The 21,877-nt window shown below is 36.1% G+C and overlaps 2 protein-coding genes across 10 annotated transcripts in view; one reads left to right on the forward strand and one right to left on the reverse strand.

The window, feature by feature from the left end:
- Positions 1 to 21,877, reverse strand: part of LOC145714947 (eukaryotic translation initiation factor 1A, X-chromosomal) — a 795,969-nt gene that overhangs the window by 304,595 nt on the left and 469,497 nt on the right. The window lies entirely within an intron of this gene.
- The window catches only part of LOC145714933 (lysine-specific demethylase 5D), a 44,233-nt gene that overhangs the window by 5,745 nt on the left and 16,611 nt on the right, over positions 1 to 21,877 (forward strand). For 5 of the 8 annotated variants that reach the window (XM_081794467.1, XM_081794468.1, XM_081794474.1 and 2 more), the window contains exons 6-10: positions 2,777 to 2,900; positions 2,984 to 3,168; positions 5,207 to 5,365; positions 5,997 to 6,116; positions 6,232 to 6,390. In XM_081794467.1, coding sequence (XP_081650593.1) covers positions 2,777 to 2,900; positions 2,984 to 3,168; positions 5,207 to 5,365; positions 5,997 to 6,116; positions 6,232 to 6,390 — 747 coding nt within the window. The remainder of the gene's footprint in view (positions 1 to 2,776; positions 2,901 to 2,983; positions 3,169 to 5,206; positions 5,366 to 5,996; positions 6,117 to 6,231; positions 6,391 to 21,877) is intronic. The other 3 variants (XM_081794470.1, XM_081794471.1, XM_081794472.1) reach the window with 1 other exon arrangement.

Raw genomic sequence — 21,877 nt, forward strand, 5'->3', positions numbered from 1 at the left:
AATTTCAAAGGTGCATACCCTCCTGATTTGACTTCTGTTAATTAATGTTTTAGAATAGTATGCAGCAAATATATGGGTGTTTGTTCAGGTCTTAATTTGTAAAAGTGACTGGCTATGTGGAGAGTTCAGGTCCACCACAAGAAAAGTTTTAAAGTTACATTTCCATTAGAAACAAGAGACCTAGCATATCACACAGTGCCACAAGATGAAGCATCAGTGTTACTAAGGATCAGAAAGCAAGGGGAACTCTTAGGCCACAGCCTTTATTAGAGACTCCTTGGGAAAAGTGAGGTAGTATAGGATAAACATTTTAGGATTAAATAGTTTGAATTATACCAACAAACATTGAAGCATAGGAATTTTCCTTTCCTTTCTTCTCCTCCCCTCTCCTCCCCTCTCCCCTCTCCTCCCCTCTCCTCCCCTCTCCTCCCCTCTCCTCCCCTCTCTTCCCCTCTCTTCTCCTCTCCTCTCTCCTCCTCTCTCCTCTTTTCTCTTCTTTCTTCCTCCCTCCCTCCCTTCCTTCCCTTTCTTCCTTCCTTCTTTTCTTTTCTTGTCTTGTCTTCCTTCCTTCCCTCCCTTCCTTCCTCCCCCCTCCCCCTCTCCCTCCCTCCCTCCCTTCCTTTTCTCTTCTCTTCTCTTCTCTTCTCTTCTCTTCTCTTCTCTTCTCTTCTCTTCTCTTCTCTTCTCTTCTCTTCTCTTCTCTCTTCTCTCTTCTCTCTTCTCTCTTCTCTCTTCTCTCCTTTTCTTCTTTGTTTCTTTCTTCCTTTTTTTAATTCAAGTTAGTTACCATATAGCATAGCATACTCTTAGTTTCAGGAATAGAACCCAGTGATTATCTGTTGCATGTGACACCTAGTGTTCATCCCAACAAGTGCCCTCCTTAATGCACATCACCCATTTAGCCCATCTGCCCACCTACCTCACCTCAAGCAACCCTCAAGTTTGCTTCTCTGTATTTAAGAGTCTTATGGTTTGTCTCCCTCCCTTTTTTATGTTATTTTTCCTTCCCTTCCCTTCCCTTATATTCATCCTTTTTGTATTTTAAATTCCACATGTGAGTGAGGTTGTAGGATATTCGTCTTTCTATGACTGACTTATTTTGCTTAGTATAATACATCTAGTTCCACCCATCTTGTTACAGACCGCAAGATTTTATTCTTTTTCATTGTTGAGTGACATTCCATTCTATATATATATATATATATACCACATCTTTTTTATACATTCATCAGTTGGTGAACATTTGGTCTCTTTCCAGAATTTGGCTATTGTTGGTGGCACGGAGCATAGTGACTTTCTGAATTTGTTTCAGACCTGGCCAAGTGTTGATTTAAGGAAGGGAAAATAATGTCTTAGTGTATGAGGGTTAGATAAGGAGGTGGTTGCTAGTATAGAGTTGGGATTGCTTGGGTTGCACATGAAAGGTGAGCTCACCTACAAGTGAGTCTTTAGGAATTAGCTGACCCCGAGAGGAGCAAGTCTTCTCAGCCAACAGTATTCTCCAAAGGATGTCAAAATATAAACTATAAAACATTAAAAATGTGATTAATACAACTAATTACATCATTATTTGCAATACCAAAAAATGTGAAACAGCACCAAGGATATAATAAGAGTGGCTTGGGGTGCCTGGGTGGCTCAGTCAGTTAGGTGGCCGACTTCGGCACAGGTCATGATCTCGTGGTCCCTGAGTTCGAGCCCCGCGTCAGGCTCTGTGCTGACAGCTCGGAACCTGGAGCCTGTTTCGGATTCTGTGTCTCCCTCTCTCTGACCCTCCCCCGTTCATGCTTTGTCTCTGTCTCAAAAATAAATAAATGCTAAAAAAAAAAATAATTAAAAAAAGAGTGGCTTGAGTTATTTCTGGAATAGTTATAATCAAATAATAAGCTGTAGAAGAGATGTAAGTGTTCATAGTCCCAGAAGTTTAATTCTTGAACAGACCTCCATTTTGAACTCCAGAGTCCTGTTTCTCTCAGTCTTCTCCATCTGATCTTTGAGAAATTATTTTTCCTACCACCATTGTCTCTTCAGTTGATCCTTTGTTTATCATGTATTGTCATACAGTATATATTGCATATTTAAGTTATTTGGGGAATAGAACAAGCCAGAAAATATGTTATTACATGTATTTGTATATAGATCTAGAATAAAACATACAGAAACAATCCTCAGGCTTTAAATAGAAAGGGGAAGTACAATAATACTTTAAAATTATAATGAAAATGGACAGAAACACAGATAAAATATATCTCATGGTGTCCAGTAAAAAGAGATATGTGCTGAAAATGACATATAATATGTGTATTTATGACACATAATGGATTTACAGTTTCCCAAGATACCTGAATATAGTGTGGGAAGAAAGTTAAAAGTCTTGAGTTCAGAGTGAAATGCTGTTCTTCTGTCTTCCCATTTGCAGCTTAAATTGTGCTGTCAAAAGAAATTTATTTACATTTATTGAATTCTTTAGTATAAAGTATACATTTTAGATACTTAAGCTTAACTGTCCTTGAAAACACAGGAGTATTCTGTCATTTCATTTGTTGCATGAAACAAATTGAGAAAATGAATTACCACTCAAATTTGTCTATTCACTTACTCCTGCCTGGCTATATGCTACCCACAAGTAAAAATACATCAGTAATAAAGAGTTAAAAATAAGTGGAAGCAGTTGAATGGATTCAATCTATGTGACCTTTTTTGGAATGTTTTGGAGCCTAAAATATGTATTTGTATATGTATACCTCACTTCCTTCTTTGAACTTTCTGTTATTAGCCAGAACCCACAGAGGAAGATATTGAGAAGAATCCAGAGCTAAAGAAGCTGCAGATCTATGGGGCTGGTCCCAAGATGATGGGGTTGGGACTCATGGCCAAAGACAAGACTTTACGGAAGAAAGGTAAAGCCTAATAGGCTAAGAGACAATGTGAGGGAGAGATAGTTTGTTGATTTTGATAGGAGAATAGATTTGTTTGTTTTCAGATTTGTTTCTGACTGCCCTAGATAAAGAAGGGGTCATATGCCCCCCAACTGTTTTGATGAAGGAGGAACCAAGAGAGGATGGGAAAGTGATGTCAACATTGCCCAAAGAGGACTTGAATCACAGCCTAGAGCCCTGCACCAACCTGACCATGCGACTGAGGAGGAGTCACAATAGTGCCCAGTTTGTAAGGACTTAATCTATGATATTCTAACATGTTTTTAAACTATGAGGACGATATGGAACCTTAGGTTATGTTGTCCCACCTTACTTTCTCCTCCCTTCCTTTCACTTCTGGGCCCTTCATATATGAAGAGACTGATGGTTAGGAAGGAGAAGAAATATGCAAAATATTGTAGTCAGGAGGAAAATTTGTATCTCCTATATTTTAATTCGGGACTTTTCAGCAAACTGTTGTATCTTTTCAACCCCAATAATAAGCATTTTTTGAACTTTATACTTTCATATGGTACGAAATGTGAAAGCTATTTGTTTCTGGCAAATGCTTCACAAGTATCACATTTCATAATAGTATTGTTTCTCTTGTGTGATGTTTCTTTACTTAGGTCTCTCATGTATATAAGTCTTCTCTTGTTTCATACAGCTTATGAAATATCAGAAATATCATTTGAATATTCTGTAGTCTAATGTTTCCAAAATGGTAAATTCCCTTTTTTGATTGTCCTTTATTTGTAGCAAACTTCATTTTATCTTTTATAATTTTTTCTACACCTCCTACTCTGTCGATGTTAATGTTCCTAGAAATTTTGTCTTTGGACAGACTTCTGTTTTGAGCTCCAGGCTCCTGTGTTTTCTGTTAATCGTCTGTACCTAATCACTGAAAGATTACGTATATTATCATCATGTCCCCAGTTTATGTCTCTGTTTGTCATCTTATGGACTATTGCAAGGTCTTATCTTCCATGCTTGAAGTTTGGAAATCGCTTAAGACTCTTCTGTCACTCCTACATCTAGTTGGTCACCCACTAGCCTTTTTTTTTTTTTTTTTTTTTTTTGTATAGTATAGTGTGTATACACAAAAATATGGTCTTTATTTCAAAATTCTTTTTTTTAATACATGAAAATAAAGCTTTGCTTATTTTTGTACTTTTAATTAACTGCTGTTATTTTATATACTCTTATGTTGGCTTCCTTTGTTATATTTGAGAGATTCATTCATATTGTATAAGTTCTCACTGTATTATGTTGTATTAATTACAATTCTTAATAATACAACCTCAGTATGATTTCTTAATGTCTTACTATTTATGGAATTTTTGGTGGTTTGCAAATTTAGGAATACATTCAATAATACTACTGTTAAATACATGCTATTAGATATGTAGCTATTTCTATTATATACATAAAAGGACTGAAATTGCTGTGACTGAAGGTCACTGCTATACACACAGTATGTAAGAATGCTAATGTACATATATGTGTGTAAATATGTATATGTTTTCTACATTAATATATGTGTATGTCCCATAAACTAATAAGACAGTATACAAGTGTGTATTTCTGTAGCTCCATACACACAGCATATATTTTCTCCCACTCTGTAAGTCACCTCTTTCCTGTCTTTACTCATCATTTTACTTCTGGATCCTCCCAATATAGTACTACTGCAAGTAGTTTTTCTAATATTCATCCTGGTAAAAATGTATTGGTGTGTTTTTTTAACTACTAATACTAGATTATTTCAGTATTACATAAGTATCCAAGTTGTTTAGCCTTGACCTAGTGTTTTGGTCTGGTGGTCTACTACTTTGGTGACCAAGCTAAATTATCTAAATTAAAGGCATAGTTTAGAATGAAAATGGACACCTATTGAAGTTTACACCAGAATAACATACCACTGGACATTTGGTCAATTGGGCTTATTATGTTCACCTGCATTGATGTATTTTATTATTAACCATATGTAATTTTCTGAATGATCCATGCCAGTTTATATCTTCATGATTTGGATTTGTCCCATTGAAATCTTACATAAAAATGGTACTTTACTCTCTAAGTACCTTAATCATTGTTCATTTCTTGACATGTTGTATTATTTAATAATTGTTTATGTCATGTCATATTTTCACTAAATAGTGAACTCATGAGTAGAATATGACATAGTTGTTGATTGGTGGTACATGCTTAAAATAAATGGTGTGGAAACCTGGGACAGGATGTCATGGAGCAAGCAGCTTATAATTTTATTTTATTTTTCCTCATAGGTTGAGACCTATGTTTGCCGAATATGCTCCCGAGGGGATGAAGTTGACAAACTTCTTCTTTGTGATGGCTGTGATGACAATTACCACATCTTCTGCCTAATGCCACCCCTTCCTGAAATCCCTAGAGGGGTCTGGAGATGCCCAAAGTGTATCATGGCGGTATGCCTGTTGACTATTAATATTTTAAATTTCATTCTTTGTAATTTTTTAAAATCTAGCCTCCTGGTTTTAAGTGAGTATAGAATAGGTATGAGTTGCTGCCCTTTTATAAGTTAATACTTTAGGGGCATCTAGCCAACTTAGTCATTTGAGCATGCAGCTTCGGCTCAGGTAATGATCTCATGGTTGGTGAGTTTGTGCCCTCCATTGGGCTCTGTCTGACAGCTCAGAGCCTGGAGCTTGCTTCAGATTTTGTGTCTCTCTGTCTCTCCTCCTGTCCTGCTCATGCTCTTTCTCTCTCTCCCTCTCTCTCTCTCTCTTGCTCTCAGAAATAAATAAAACATTAAAAAAATAAGTTAATTCTTCTGTCAGGTTTTGATTAGCTATCAGTTAATAAGCAACAGTGGTTGGACAGACTATCTGTAGGATTGTAGAGATTTAAGAGGGAAGGATTATAATACAAATGATGTGAACCATGGGAACAAAGGAAAAGGTTTAGTAGATACCAAAGAAACCACTGGCCTTGAAACATAACAAAAAGTAGCAGTAGAGCATAAGATGTATCTCCTGCTGTTCTTTTCATGTTCTTTGACTATTTGCCCTTTCTTGCTGAAATACTTTTCTATTTCAGGAGTGTAAGAGGCCCCCTGAAGCCTTTGGCTTTGAGCAGGCTACCCAGGAGTACACTTTGCAGAGCTTTGGTGAAATGGCAGATTCCTTCAAGGCTGACTACTTCAACATGCCTGTGCATGTATGTGATTGTGGAATGGGGATACGGGGATTAGTGTCTCATAGTTTTAGTGCTCATAGAGACATGGGGCCAAAATACAATGTGCTATGATCATTTTTTACATATTTTGTCACAGATGGTACCTACAGAACATGTAGAGAAGGAATTCTGGAGGCTGGTTAGCAGCATTGAAGAAGATGTAACTGTTGAGTATGGAGCAGACATTCATTCCAAAGAATTTGGCAGTGGTTTCCCTGTCAGCAGTAGCAAAAAGAACCTGTCTCCTGAGGAAGAGGTAATGTGATTTGTAACTCATTAACAGCACAGATAGGGAAAGTCATTTTAGCATGTGAAACCATTTGTTCTTGTGAGTCCTTCTGTATAGAGCTTTTTTTACAAAATAGAAATATAGATAAGGTTTACTGTCAGTGGATGATCTGTGAGTAACCCGGAATTTGCATAACTTCCATTCTGCATTGGTGGTGGCAGAAAACACAAGGAATAGTATGGTATCTTAGCATTATCAGTTAGGAGCCACAAGGGTCCCTCCTATTTCCCTGAAAGTAAATACTTAGAGTTTACTGAAGATATCTGTATGATCAAGAAAAACATGTGCTATGACCACTTTATTCATATTCATATTTATAGTTTGGAATAAAAAGCATTGGGAAGTACCCTCATTGAGTTTTTAATTTGTGTTCATCATGTGGAACAGATGGAGTAATACAGAAACTACTAATTTTATCCTTTGGTACAAGACAATACCGTGTATATAGTTGGATCCATTTACATGTCCTAAAATTTCACTAATTGGGGTAACTGGGTGGCTCAGTCAGTTAAGCGTCTGACTCTTGATTTTGGCTCAAGTCCTGATCTCATGGTTTGTGGGTTCAAGCCCCACATTCGGCTCTGCAATGACAGTGTGGAGCCTGCTTGGGATTCTCTCTCTCCCTCTGTCTGTGTCCTTTCCTTGCTCTTTCTCTTATTTTCTCTCTCAAACTAAATAAATAAATTTTAAAAAATTTTAAATATGAATAATCATATTAGAAATTTCTGATGGAGAATCAAACAATACGAGTGAAGAAGACACTGAAAAATTGTGCATCTTGTGTATTATGGAGGAATTATTCCTGTTTATTCCTTTTCTGATAGTCATCTTACAATGTTGGCCAGTAATGCATTATGAGACAGTTGATGCAGATAACAAAAGTAGCAAATTAAGAAGGTAGAAATTTTCAGAAAGACTTAGCACTAGTCTCTATGTATTACGTAACTGCATATGTGGGTGAGGGTATAATATCTTTGTATACATATATGGGAGCACTTGAACAGTCTGTTTTTACAAAAAATAGTTCAGTTTCCTAAATAAAAGTATTATGTTAGCTGCAGAAAATTAAAAATATAAAATAAGAAAAAGGGGAAATTCCTGTAGTTTCCCTTACTAACATCTTGGTATTCTTGGAATTACTATTTGGCAGTTGGATACTACTGATCATGATGTCATGAAACTATAAGAGAATATATATAGTTTCTTTGTCAGTTATAAAACATAATATTAAATAATGTCCTTAAGCCCACGTTTGAATCTAAGAACTAATTTTTTAATACTTCATTTCTGAGAGAGGGAGAGTGCACAAAAAGTGTGCTGAAACAGGGAAGGGCAGTGAGAGAGGGAGACAGAGGATCCAAAGCAGAATCCGGGCTCCACACTGTCAGCATAGAACCCAATGTGGAGCTCGAACTCACAAACTATGATATCATGACCTGAGCCAGAGTTGGATGCTTAACTGACTGAACCACCCAGGCATCCCTTCCTAATATTTTAAAAAATTTATCTATCTATCTATCTATCTATCTATTTATTTATTTATTTATTTATTTATTTAGAGTGAGCACAATTAGGGGAGAGACAGAGAAAGGGATGGAGAGAATCCCAAGCAGGCTCCACACTGTCAGCACAGAGGCTGATGTGGGTCTTGAACTCACAAATTGTGAAATCATGACCTGAGCTGAATTTGGTTGCTTAACTGACTGAGCCTGGCACCCTAGAACTGATGTTTTCTAATACAATTACATCTATTTCTGTTTTTCTCCACAAGTCACAAGTCTTGTGAGTCTCTCAGTCTCAAAAGGAGACAAAAATTTGTCATAATTTTCTTTCAGTGTATAACTGTATATGAATATATGATATCCTTATTTTGACCATTACAAATATTATGTTATATATATTTCTGATTGCTTTTTATAATTAGTGTTAGGCTTTGAAAAATCATCCGTATTTTTGTTTATGGCTTGAATTTAGTTATTCACTATTGTATAATATCCCATTGAGATTATCCATTTATCCATTTTTCTGGTGGGTTACTTCCAGTATTTGGCTTTTACAGACATCATTTCACAGTCTCCTAAAGCAGCAGTTTCTAGGTTACATATTTGGACATGCATTGGAGTTATACCAGGTTAGACTAGTGAGAGAATTAAAATTTCTGTCTTCACCAACTTCGTCACTTTTCATTAGGTTATTCCAAGTGTCGACTTTTAGAAGTATACAACTTATGGGGTGCCTGTAAAAGTATACAATTTACCGGGCACCTGGGTGGCTCAGTTGGTTGGGCATTCGACTTCGGCTCAGGTTATAATCTCACGGCTTGTGAGTTTGAGCCCTACGTTGGGCAATGTGCTGACAGCTCGGAGCCTGGAGCCTGCTTTGGATTCTGTCTCTCTCTCTCTCTCTCTCTCTCTCTCTCTCTCTCTCTCTCTTTTGCCCCTCCCCACTCATGCTTTGTCTCTCTCTCTCTCTCTCTCAAAAATAAATAAACATTAAAAAAATTTTGTTTAAGTATACAACTTATATTATGTACGAACTCTTAGAAGCCCCAGGTACTTACAATGCATGTGTAGTGCTTGGATGTACGAGTGTGTGTATATATGGGTAAGTAAGTACTTGAGGTATTTTCATATGTAGTATTTCTCTCCCGGATGGCTTTGTTGTGCTGTTACTGATTTTATAATTTTTATAAAACAGATAAATGCAGTGGTCTCTTTTCCTGAGTTTCTACTTCTATATATCTTTCATATGGCATATTTTACTGAGGCTTTAGGTATGTTTCTTATATGTAACTAACACAGAAATCATTTTTTAATCCGTGTAAGGAGTTTTTTTAAATCCACATAAAATCAGTGATTTTTGACTATTTGCAGAAATTTTTCTGTCTTAGTTAGAATTTAATTTCCTTACCTTTTTAGGTTTCTTTTTCTTTTGTCTGATTTTCTCATTCCATTTTTGTCTTACCAATTCAATATATATAGGAATATATGTGGGTGTATATGTATATGTGTATATGTTATTTTTCATATTTTTTTGTTTAAGTTTAATGTTTAAGTTTATTTGAAATTTCTCCCCATCCAAAGCAATATTAGATTGCTACAATTGTGTTTACCTCCCTTCTAATGTTTTTAAAAATTTTTATTTATGCCTCTTCTTTTTTTCAATAAAATAGATATAATTTTAATTACTTTACATTTTCAGATTTAATATGGATTTATTCACTTTTATATATTTTTTCTTTTTGGCTTACTGTTATTCTTGAAACACAGATCTTTTTTCCAAAGGCTGTGTTCCTTTTTTTCTGAAATAAATCCTTCACTGATTTCTTAAGTAGAGGTATTCATTAATTTTTATTTGTCAAAAAGAAATATTTCTTTGCTTTTATTCTTAAAAAGTTATATCTCTGGACATGTATAAATGTGGTATGGGAGTTATTATCTTTGTGATACATTAAAAATATTGTTGAATTACTGACTTTGAGACATCCAATATGAATCTTACATTGATTTATAAGTAATTTAATCTGTTTTTCTTTTCTGCTTGCTGTAAGATGTTGGTTTTGGCTTACTGCAATTTTTGTGACATAGGAGATGTGACTTTTTAATTTAAAATACCAGGAGTTTACTGTATTAACCTGGGAATACAGTATTCATCAGTTCTAGCTGTCAACCGTTTCATCATAACTCTACCTCTAATGTTTCTGTCATAAAATCCTAGAGGTTGAATTTTTTTAGCTTCATGACTCTTTACTCCCTTTTATGCTACTATTTAATTTCTTTGTTTGTTGTTGCCTACTGGTAATTTATTTTATTTATTTCTCTTTTTAAATTTTTATTTAAATTCCAGTTATTTAACATGCACTACAGTCAGTGGCTTCAGGAGTTAAAAGTCAGTGGTTCATCACTTACATATAACACCCAGTGCTCATCACAAGTGCCCTCCTTAGTGCCCATCCCCTATTTAACTCATTCCTCCATCAACCCTCAGTTTCTTCTCTGTCTTTAAGGTCTCTTGTGATTTGTTTCCCTCTCTTTTCTTTTTCCTTCTCCCGTATTTCATTTGTTATTGTTGAATGAAATTATGATTTAATATATATATATATATATATATGAATGAAATCATATATTTACTGTTATCTGATTGACTTATTTTGGTTTTTTTTTTTTTTTTTTTTGACTAAGAGGAAATAGAAAAGGAATTTATATGGTTTTTTGAAGGTGCACAGCCATTAAAAAAAAAAAGGCAAGCAAACAGCTAGTAAATATTTTGCCACACAGGACAGTGTGATAAAGGGCAGCATCCTATACACAGAAATCACATCAGTAAAGAGATGTGGGCAGAATTTTACAGAAAAGAAAATGCAAATGGTTAATGGAAGTACTCAAACTCACCTAAGTCAGAGATAATGCAAGGTAAGACAGCTGTGGGGATACAGAGTATCTTGGGGAAAGTTGCTTATCAAATTTAAAACATGTATTTTTTTGAATGTATCTTAAAAAAACTGCTGTGCTGGTGGAGCTGCCGTGATATAGACACTGTCGTGTACAATAGGTGGTATACACGTTTAAAAGATTTGGGTACGTTTGGGTACTTTAAAAAAATAATTCATACCCTTTGAGCCCGTAATCCCACTTCTTAAAATCTATCTTAAGGAAATCGTTAAAAAGGAAGGCACTGATTTGTGTGCAAAGATATACGTGTGTGAAGTATTGGAAGTAGCCTACTTGATAATAGTGGATGATAACTTGACTTAATTATGGTATATCCATTCAGTAGATGGTTAGGTGGCCATTAGAAAGGATATTTTTGAAGATATTTTGTTAGGAGAAATGCCTACACTGTAATATGTGGAAAATAGGAAAGTAATAATTAATAGAAAGCATGAAGTCAATTATGAGTATGAATGCAATTATATACATTAAAAATAGATCATTGGATTGTAATGTACATATAAGGAAGTACATACAAGGTTATTAGGGATTTTCTCTGAGTTGAGAATTACAAGTAATTCTGTTGACATTTTTGTGTTTTCAAGGGTTTTTTTTGTTTGTTTCACACAATGAACATGTGTTACTTTTACAATCAAATGAAAGCAGAAAATGGCTATATTTTGTCAGTGCTCTCTATTGTCATCAGATCCCTGTTAGAGACCTGCCACTCGCCCCTTCTTTCCTTCCCTCTGTTGCTGTAAGAGCCAATTAAGTGGAGCACAGGAGCAGGAAAACCAGAGGAGGGACCTGGGTGCGACCTCCTGCTCTGGCATGGTTTTGCCTGGTGTCCTGGGACACATCACTGCCTTGCTATGGGCCTCAGTTCCCCCATCTGTTAAATCCATTAGTTGGACTGGTTCAGCTCTAAGAATGCAATAAGGATATAGGCGTAATAATTCCAAGCCTCTAACCCAACTACAGAGTGATGTGATTGACCATTTCCATGAGCCCAGTGTCAGCCATACCCAAGATGTCAGCATCCACATGTCTCCTCTGGGATGAGTTACAACTTCATGGGCGAGACCCTTGCCATTTCCTTTAGGGACGAGGAAGTAATATTCATGCACATCATTGATTCCTCCAACACATACTTACTACACCCCATGTATGCTCCATGGTGCCAGGCCCTGGGGTGTACAACGAGACCCAAGCTCAGAACAATTTGGGAAATGTCTGCACCTGCTGCACATTCTTTCCTTCTGTCTCCACTGGGACAAGTCCTTCCCATTTGACGGTTATTTTAACTTACATTTGAATTATTTTAAAGAGAAGCAGTTTATTTGAAGCTAAGTGTCTTAACTCTGGGTGAGACAAACAGATCATACCATTTTGAGTGTAAACCACCCACCCATTGGGAAGCTGATTATCTCATGTGAGCTAGAAGTGAGGAGTCTAGAAATAGATGGAACCTTGGCAGTGTGAGCAAAACAGTGTGTGAATCCACCTGGAGCCATGTGATGGAGGGAAGAAGAGTATATGGACTTGGAGCGAGATCACCTGAGTTCACACATGGCTCCCCTGCTTCCCAGCTTTGTGACTTGGGGAAGTTTATGACTTCTCTGAGCTGTGTGTTCCCATCTATAAAGTGGAGAAATAGTCCCAACCTTACCCAGATCTGCTTGTAAGTGCTAATCAGGATCACGTCTCCAAAGGGGCCCAGCAAAGAGCCTGGCATGTTCTTGGCCACTGATTGACTTATTTTGTATCGTACACTGTAGTTGTAGCAATTTTGTTGTAAATGTCAAGATTTCATTCTTTTTGATGGCTAACAAAGATGCTATTGAATGTATATACTGTGTCTTCTTTATCCATTCATCAATTGGTGGACATTTGGACTCTTTGCATAGGTTGACTTGTCCACAGCGCTATAACCATGGGAGATCATGTATCCCTTTGAATTTGTATTTTTGTATTCTTTGGGCAAATGCCTAGTAGTGCAATTGCTGCATTGTAGGATAGTTCTATTTTTAACTCTTTGAGGAACCTGTATATTGTTTTCAAGAGTTGCTGCACCAGTTTGCATTCCCACCAATAGTGTAAGATGGTTTCCCTTTCTCCACATCCTCACCAATATCTGTTGTTTCTTGTTAACTTTAGCCATTCTGACATGTGTGTGGTGGTATTGCATCATGGTTTTGAGTTTTCCCTTATGATGAAAGGGATGTTGATCATCTCTTCATGTGTCTGTTAGCTATCTAGCCGCCTTGAACAAATGTCTCTTCATGTCTTCTTGCCCATTTCTTAACTGGATAATTTGTTTTTTAGATGTTGAGTTTGAGAAATTATAGATTTTGGATACTAACAGATTATTTGATACATCATTTGCAAATATTTTCTCCCATTCTCTAAGCCTTTTAGTTTTGATTATTCCTTCACTGGGCAGAAGCTTTTTATCTTAATGAGGTCCCAGTAGTTCATATTTGCCTTTGTTTTCCTTGCTTCTGGAAATGTATCTAGTAATAAGTGTCTCCAGCTGTGATCAGAATGGTTGCTGCCTGCTTTCTCCTCCAGGATTTTGATGGTTTCCTGTCTCACATTTAGGACTTTAATCCATTTTGAATTTATTTTTGTGTATGGTGTAAGAAAGTGTCAAGTTTTATTCTTCTGCATGTTGCTGTCCAGTTTTCCCAACACCATTTGTAGAATATCCTGTCTTTTTTCCATTGGGTATTCTTTCTTCTTTGTTGACAATTGGTTGATGTATGGTTGTGAGTCTGTATCTAGGTTTTCTATTCTGTTCCATTCATTTCTGTGTCTGTTTTTGTGTCAATAACATACTGTCTTGATGATTGCATCTTAGTAGTATTGCTTGAAGTCTGGAATGATAATACCTCTAGATCTGCTTTTCTTTTCCAGGATTGCTTTGCCTATTCCAGGTCTTTTGTGGTTCCATATAAATTTACAGTTGTTCTAGCTCTGTGAAAAATGCTGGTGATATTTTGATAAGGATTGCATTAAATGTATACATTGCTTTGGGTAGCGTAGACATTTTAACATTGTTCTTCCATTTCATGAGCATGGAATGTTTTTCCATTTTTTTGTGTCTTCTTCAATTTCTTTCATAAGTTTTCTGTAATCTGCACAGTATAGATCTTTTGCCTGTGTTTATTCCTAGGTATCTTATTGTTTTACTAGGTGCAGTTGTAAATGGGATCAGTTCCTTGTTTTCTTTTGCTGCTGCTTCATTGTTGGTGTATAGAAATGAAACAGATTTCTGCACATTGATTTTATATCCTGCAGCTTTGCTGAATTCATGTATTAGTTCTAGCAATTCAGTTTTCTACAAAGTGACATGTCATCTCATAATAGTGAATGTTTGACTTCTTCCTTGTACATTGGGATGCCTTTTATTTCTTTTTGTTGTCTGATTACTGAGGTTAAGACTTCCAGTACTTGTTAACTGGTAGTAATAGTGAGAATAGACGTCCATGATATAGAAGATTAGCTATCAGTTTTTCCCCACTGAATATGATGTTAGCTATGGGTCTTTATATATGGCCTTTATGATGTTGAGGTATCTTCTGCCTATCCTTACTTTGTGAAGGATTTTTATCAAGGATGGATGTTGTATTTTTCAGATGCTTTTCCTACGTCTGTGAGAGGTTTATATGGTTCTTATCCTTTTATTACTATGGTATATATCACATTGATTGATTTGTGAATATTGAACCAGCCCTACAGCCCTCTTGATCATAGTGAATACTTTTTTTTTTTTTAATGTTTTTTAATGTTTTATTTATTTTTGAGACAGAGACAGACCATGAGCAGGGGAGGGACAGAGAGAGAGGGAGACACACAATCTGAAACAGGTTCCAAGGTTCTGAGCTGTCAGCACAGAGCCTGATTTGGGGCTCAAACTCACAAATGGTGAGATCATGACCTGAGTTGAACTCGGATGCTTAACCGACTGAGCCACCCAGGCGTCCCCATAGTGAATACTTCCAATGTACTGTTGAATTTGATTTGCTAGAATCTTGATGAGACTTTTTGCATCCGTCTTCATCAGGTATTTTTGGCCTGTAATTCTCGTTTTTTGTGGGGTCTCTGGTTTTGTTGTCACAGTAATGCTGCCCTCATAGAATGAGTTTGAAAATTTTGCTTCCATTTCTATTTTTTTGGAACAGTTTGAGAGGAATAGATATTAACTCTTCTTTAAATGTCTGGTAAAATTCCCCTGAGAAGCCATCTGGCTCTGGAGTGTTGTTCATTGGGAGATTTTTGATAATTGATGCCATTTCTTTGCTGGTTGTGGGACTGTTCAAATTTTCTGTTTCTTCCTGTTTTAATTTTGGTAGTTTATGAGTTTCTAGGAATTTGTTTTTTCCAGATAGCCTACCTTGTTGGCATATGATTTTTCATGGTACTGTCTTAAAATTTTTATTAATTCTGTGGTATTAGTTTTGATCTCTTCTCTTTTATTCATGATATTGAGTTCTTACTCTTTTCTTTTTGATAAGTCTGGCTAGTGATTTATCAATTTTATTAATTATTTCAGAGAAGCAGCTCTTAGTTTCATTGATGTCCTACCAGGTTTTTTGTTTGTGTTTGTTTTTTCTGTGGTAATCTTTGTTCCCTTCTGCTAGCTTTAGATTTTATTTGCTGTTTGTGTCGTGTTTGTGGCATTTCCAAAATTTTTGTTACGATTGACTTCAAGATTCGTAAAGTTGTGATCTGAAAACGTGGAAGGTATGATCTCGATCTCTTAGTAGCTATTGAAGGCTGCTTTGTGACTTGGTATGTGATCTTTTCTGGGAAATACTCCGTGTGCACCTGAAAGAATATATATTCTGCTGTTTTAGGATGAAGTGTTCTGAGTATACATGTTAAGTCCATCTGGTCCTGTGTGTCATTTGAAGCCATTGTTTCCTTGTTGATTTTCTGCTTACCTGATCTGTCCATTGATGTATCAAGTGGGATGTTAAAGACCTTTCTGCTTATTGTGTTATCAGTGAGTCCTTTATGTTTATTATTAATTGATTTATATATTTGAGTGTCTCCCAGTTGGGGGCATAAATATTTACTATTGTTAGCTCTTCTTGATGAATATATCCCTTTATTATGATATAATGTCCTTTTGTCTTGTTACACTTTTTGTTTTAAAATCTAGTTTGTCTGATGCAAGTATGGCTACTTGGGCTTTCTTTTTTTGACATCCAGTAGCATGGTTCTACTGGATAGAACCAGTAGATAGATGGTTCTACATCTCCTTACTTCCAGTTTGTAGGTGTCCTCAGGTCTAAAATGGGTATATTGTAGACAGCATATAGATGGATCTTGTTTTTTTTTATCCATTTTTCACCATGTGTTTTTGACACATTTGGAACAAGTTAGTCCATTTACATTCAGAGTGACTATTGAAAGACCTGAATTTAGTGCCATTGTGTTACCTATAGAGTTGGTGTTTCCAGAGATGTTATCTGATCCTTTGTAGTCTTTGTTGCTTTGGTCTTGGTGGATTTTTTTTTTTTTTTTTTTTTTTGCTTGTTTTTTGTTTTCCTTCCGCTCAGAGAGAGTCCCCCTTAAAATTTCTTGCCTAGCTGGTTTAGTGGTCATAACTCCTTTACTTTTTGTTTGCCTGGGAAACCCCTTTATCTCTCTTTCTATTCTCTATTACAGCCTTTCTGGATAAATGATTCTTGGCTGCATATTTTTTCCTATTTAGCACATTGAATATTTCCTGCCAATCCTTTCTGGTCTGTCAAGTTCTTATTGACAGGTCTGCTACTACTCGTAAATGTCTTCCTTTGTAAGTTAAGGCCCATTTGTCCCTAGCTGTTTTCAGAATTCTCACTTTATCTGTATATTTTGCCAGTTTCACTATGATATATTGTGGTGTTGACTTGTTTTGTTGATTTTGAAGGGAGTTCTCTGTGCCTTTTGGACTCGGATGCCTGCTTCCTTCCCTACATCACGGAAGTTCTCAGCTATAATATGTTCGTATATACTTTCTGCCCCATTTTCCTGCATTTCTTCTGTGTTTCCTGTGATATGGATACTGTTTCATTTCGTGGACTTACTTAGTTCTCTGATTCTCCTCTCATGATCTGATTTTTCCCTTTCCCTCTTCTCAGCCTCATTATTTTCATGATTTTATTTTCTGTTTCACATACTTTCTCCATTGCTTCTTCAACCCTCATTGTGACTATATCCAGTTGGTTTTGCATTTCAGTTACAGTGTTATTTCAGTCTGACTAGTTTTTAGGTCTCTTATCTCTGCAGCAAGGGTTTATTTTGTGTCCTCCATGCTTTTTTTTCAAGCCCAGATAGTAGTCTTATTGTTCCAAATTCTTGTTCAGATAAATTGCTTATATTTGTTTTGAGCAGGTTCTTGACTGTGATTTCTTCTTGATCTCCTTTTGGGGAGAATTTCTCTGTCTTTTCATTTTGGCTAAGCATCTAACTTCTGCTTGTTATGTTTCCTTCACATGAGAATACTGCTGTGTTAGAGGGGAAATAATAAAATAAAATAATAAAATATCCAATTATTGTAGAACTGTTTGTTCCTTTAGTTCCATCATTTTTGCCTCATTTATCTCAGTAGTAATTTTTAGGTGCATATATAATACTTATGTCCTTGATAGATTATTTTTATCAGTGTATAATGTTTTCTGTGTTTTAAATAATTCTTAAAGTTTGTTTTGTCTGAGAGTAACAGACAAAACTATCCCCATCTCCTTTCATTACTGTTTGCCTGAAATACAGTTTTTAATTTTTCAATCCTTTCCTCTTTAGCTTGTTTGTCTTTAGTTTTAAAGCAAATCTCTTTAACTGACTTTTTATAATGGATCATGTCTTTGTGCTTGCTTTGTAATTTTTGTTGGCATTTTGCAAATTTACATTTTTAATACGGTAACGCTGGAGATCAAGTTTTCCTGTCCCTCATGTTTTTTTCTTGCTGCTTCTTAGGGTTGTATTACTTGTTTTAAGTGGCTTTTTTTTTTTTTAAGTTTGTTTTATTAGAGAGGGTGAGAGGGTGTGTGTGCAAGCAGGAGAGGGGCAGAGAGAGAGAAGGAAAATCCAAAGCAGGCTCTGCAGCTGTTAGTGCAGTCTGATGTGGGGCTAAAACTCATAAACTGTGAGATCATGACCTGAACTGAAGTTGGAGGCTGAACTGATTGAACCACACAGGTGCCCCTGTTTTGTTTTGTTTTGTTTTGTTTTCCCCCTGCAAGTGGATCTTGATTTGTTAAAAAAGAAAAAAAAAACAAAAACTTTTAGAGGTTAATATATTTCAACAAATGTAAACTTCAACTTTATTCTCTTTCAGTTACCTCTCAGGAGATTTTGTGTATAGAGTAAATCCTGGCTTACACAAATATTTCAGAATGATAATTTTCTTCATAGGCTTTTTCTAGTTTCTAAATTGTACAATGCAAGTAATACAGAGTAATCTCAAGCCACTGAGCTGGACACATCTATGCTTTTCAACATAATAGTATTTGTCTTTTGATTTTTTTTTTAAGTAATATCTATGCCCAGTGTGGGGCTCAGACTCAGGAGCCCGAGATCAAGGGTCACATGCTCTACCGACTGAGCCAACCAGGCATTCCAAGTTATTTGTCACCATGCCACTACTGTTCGTACCAGCAATCTGAAGACAGCTTCCATAGACTGTGGATCTAAAGTTCTCTCTTGTCTAGCCAGACAGTGGGACACAGGATGAAAAGCAGAGGTGACTAATGTCCAGGAAAAGACAAGAGCCCCCAAATAAGGGTCCTTCCCCATATTTATTAAGATAAGAAGGCTTACAAATGTGATGGGCATGCACAAAGAGACAGTCATTCGATGAGCATGAACTTGGGGATGTGAGGAAACGGGATTTTGAAGACATACGGTGTTTGGGGTTTGGGTTAATATAAAAAAATCCTGGTGCCGGGCAGATGGTTGTTAACGGCAGTCAGGAGGCACCCTGTCTGTTTAACTTAGCTAACATAGGGGATGAGACAGATAGGGGGAATAACCTCAGGCACCTTTTCTCCTGTTAGTCATCTCTGTTCTGGGCCTGCAACACAGTGGTCCATAGTCCACTTCACCAATTTACCTAACTTGGCCCTTTTCTTCTGTGAAAGCAGATTTTCTGCTATAGTACTAAATTGGGGGTGCTTCCACCCTGAATATCTAATCTTGTTTATTTCGTATACCTATGTATTGGGCACCTTTACACCCATACCTATTTTGGGTCTTTGCCCCTCCCACTCTATTCTGGGGCTCTGCACCCCCTCTATTCTGGGGTGCCTTTGCATCCCCTGTCTATTTTGGAGTGACTTACATTCACTCTCAATTCTGGGTTGTCTTTGTACCTCCCTGTTCTTGGCGTGCCAGTCTGGTTTACCCAAACTCTGATGTGAGCATTCTATGCCTTAGTACTTCTTTATGCCTTGTTAACACATTGGTGTAAGCCCAGGGGATTCCTAAGCCTATGCCCCACAGACAACTATTTGTTATGCCCACCAAAAGGAAATACAATTACAGGCAATATTCTCTACCACAAACCTATTCAGGGAGCATAGTTTGAATGGGAAATCTGTTCCTACAGTTGGCAGGAAGCATCAGAGAGGCCCAGGTCAAATTGTCTGGAGCCTGAATTTTCTTGATCATTAAATATAAGATGTATATTCACTGTCAACACCAATATAGTTGTCATTTGGCTAACTGGTAAGCTGAGGAGGAAGCCCACAAATCTGAATGGAGGCAACATGGTTCAGCACCTTCAGCAAGGGCCAAAACAATCCTTACAGTCTTGGACCATGAGAGCATAGATTACCAAACTGAATTGCTGAACTTTTTACTTCCAAACCAAGGATACTGTATTTCCATTAAAAAAAATTTTTTTTTAAGTTTAGGGTGGTGATCAATGAAGTGACTAAACAACATGAGTATCGATCACATAGACCAGAAAAAGGTTAAGTTTCAGTCTGATAGTCAAAACCAAGAAGATAACAAGATTGATGGCATAAACTTATTATAGGATAATAAAAATCTGGGTATATTTGACTGAGGGTGTTGGGGAAAAACATTTTAGATTAGGAACAAGGGTTCAAGATAAGTTTTGGTTTTATTCTACAAGAAGTAATATATTAAAGTAACTAAGAACAAGGGCTTTAGAATCAGCAAGGTCTGGATTCGAATTCCGGCTTGAACCTATACTTGCTGCTGTGACTTTAGGTAAGAGGCTTATTCCCTCTAAGCCTTCAAAATCTTCCCACCAAAAAAATGGAGAAAATATTCACAACCTCAAAATGTTGTAATGATCAAATGAAATAAGGTATGTAAGGAAATTAGCAGAGTTTGTTGCATAATTAGCATTCAATAACCGTAGCAATTAATATTTTTATCACCATGATATCACTTCGCAGGAAGTTAAAAGCCTCAATTGATTTTTCTGTTCTTAGGAGGTATTAACCAAGTTCAATTACTGTTTCTTACTGTTGTTTTCATAATTACTTTTGGTCAGTTTTTGATTCCAAAATATTATTTTCACATTTGGAAAGCAGAAAAAATAAATGCAATTAGTTTTATTTATTATTCAATACATTAGAATGATTTCAAGATTAGACTACTTACAGGTGGTGCACCTGTTTTAAGTGACTTTTTAAAATTATTTTTACACAGACATTTTTTGTCACATTGTCTCTGAGTATTCTTCCATTCTTTACAGATTGGCTATATGACTTTATGACTATGACTTTTAGTGCTTATATAGGCTATTTACATATAGGCCTTTATATAGGCTTACAACTCTTTATTTCTTATTTGCACAGAGCTTGAAGATCAGGCAGAAGTAAAAATTTAGGTACCTTTTCTTAGCTTGTTCCCTACTCTGGATACCTTTCTCCTTGTAGGTTCCTTGGAATGAATATATGGAAGCTTTCAAAACCCTTAATCCAGAAAGCATCTCACTCTCAACTTTTCCACTGTCTGTTGTTTGTTGCAGCTGCTATGCTTTGTTGTAGGAAGGATTTATTGGTTCATTTGCCTATCCGTGTTTTCAAGAAATGTTCTCCATAGCTGATTTTGAATTCAGATCTGAGTTAGGCACAGTAAAGATAAGGCTTTTGCATTAGTTTTCTTTGGGGGTGCTCCTCCTGACAAGTCAAACAAAATTTTTGAGAACAAGATAAATGTTGTTCTTTCTGGAATAAGGAACCCATGTGACCCATGTAGGCTGCTGTCTTCAAGATTATCACATTGTGGAGTGGCTGGGGGTGGACAATTAAGTTACAGTTTCATGGAGCTTTACTATTTTTATTCATTTGAGTTCTCTTGTGGTTTCAGTAAACCTTTGACTATTCAGAATTTTCAAGATGAGTCTAATTTTTGCCAGTTTTTTTGTTTTTTGTGTAGAGATAGGCCTTTAGTCCTGCTTTGACATTTCATTGATGTGCTTTTTCAGCCAAAAATTTCTGATACTTCCCCTAAAAGCATTAATAACTTGTGTTTCAAAACACAACATACACAAATGGATGAGTCCTGCTTTGACATTTCATTGATGTGCTTTTTCAGCCAAAAATTTCTGATACTTCCCCTAAAAGCATTAATAACTTGTGTTTCAAAACACAACATACACAAATAAATAGATAAATAATAAATAAGTTTGGTAGTTTGAGAGTGATGGAATGTCTGAAATATTCTGTGGAAAAAACTTAGTATAGCTAAGATTTGGGTAAGATTTTGAACACAGTTTTTGTTTCATTATTTGGCCTCGTAATACAGAGGCATGTAAGGGAAAAATATTTTGGTATTTAGGAGATGTAAATACTTAAGGATTAATTAAAGACCTAATTATACCTAGTAATTGCCTGATAATGGGATAATGTGACTTTAGAGAACATCTCTGAAGAGTGCTTATTAGTTTCAGGGCAAATGAATCTTTTTGTTTGTTTCTCTTGGACTTAATTATTTATTTTTAAAAATGTTTTAATGTTTATTTATTTTTAAGAGAGACAGTGTGAGTAGGGGAAGGG

Source organism: Panthera onca, chromosome Y (assembly GCF_046562875.1).
Source record: "Panthera onca isolate mPanOnc1 chromosome Y, mPanOnc1 haplotype 2, whole genome shotgun sequence".
NCBI lineage: Eukaryota > Metazoa > Chordata > Mammalia > Carnivora > Felidae > Panthera > Panthera onca.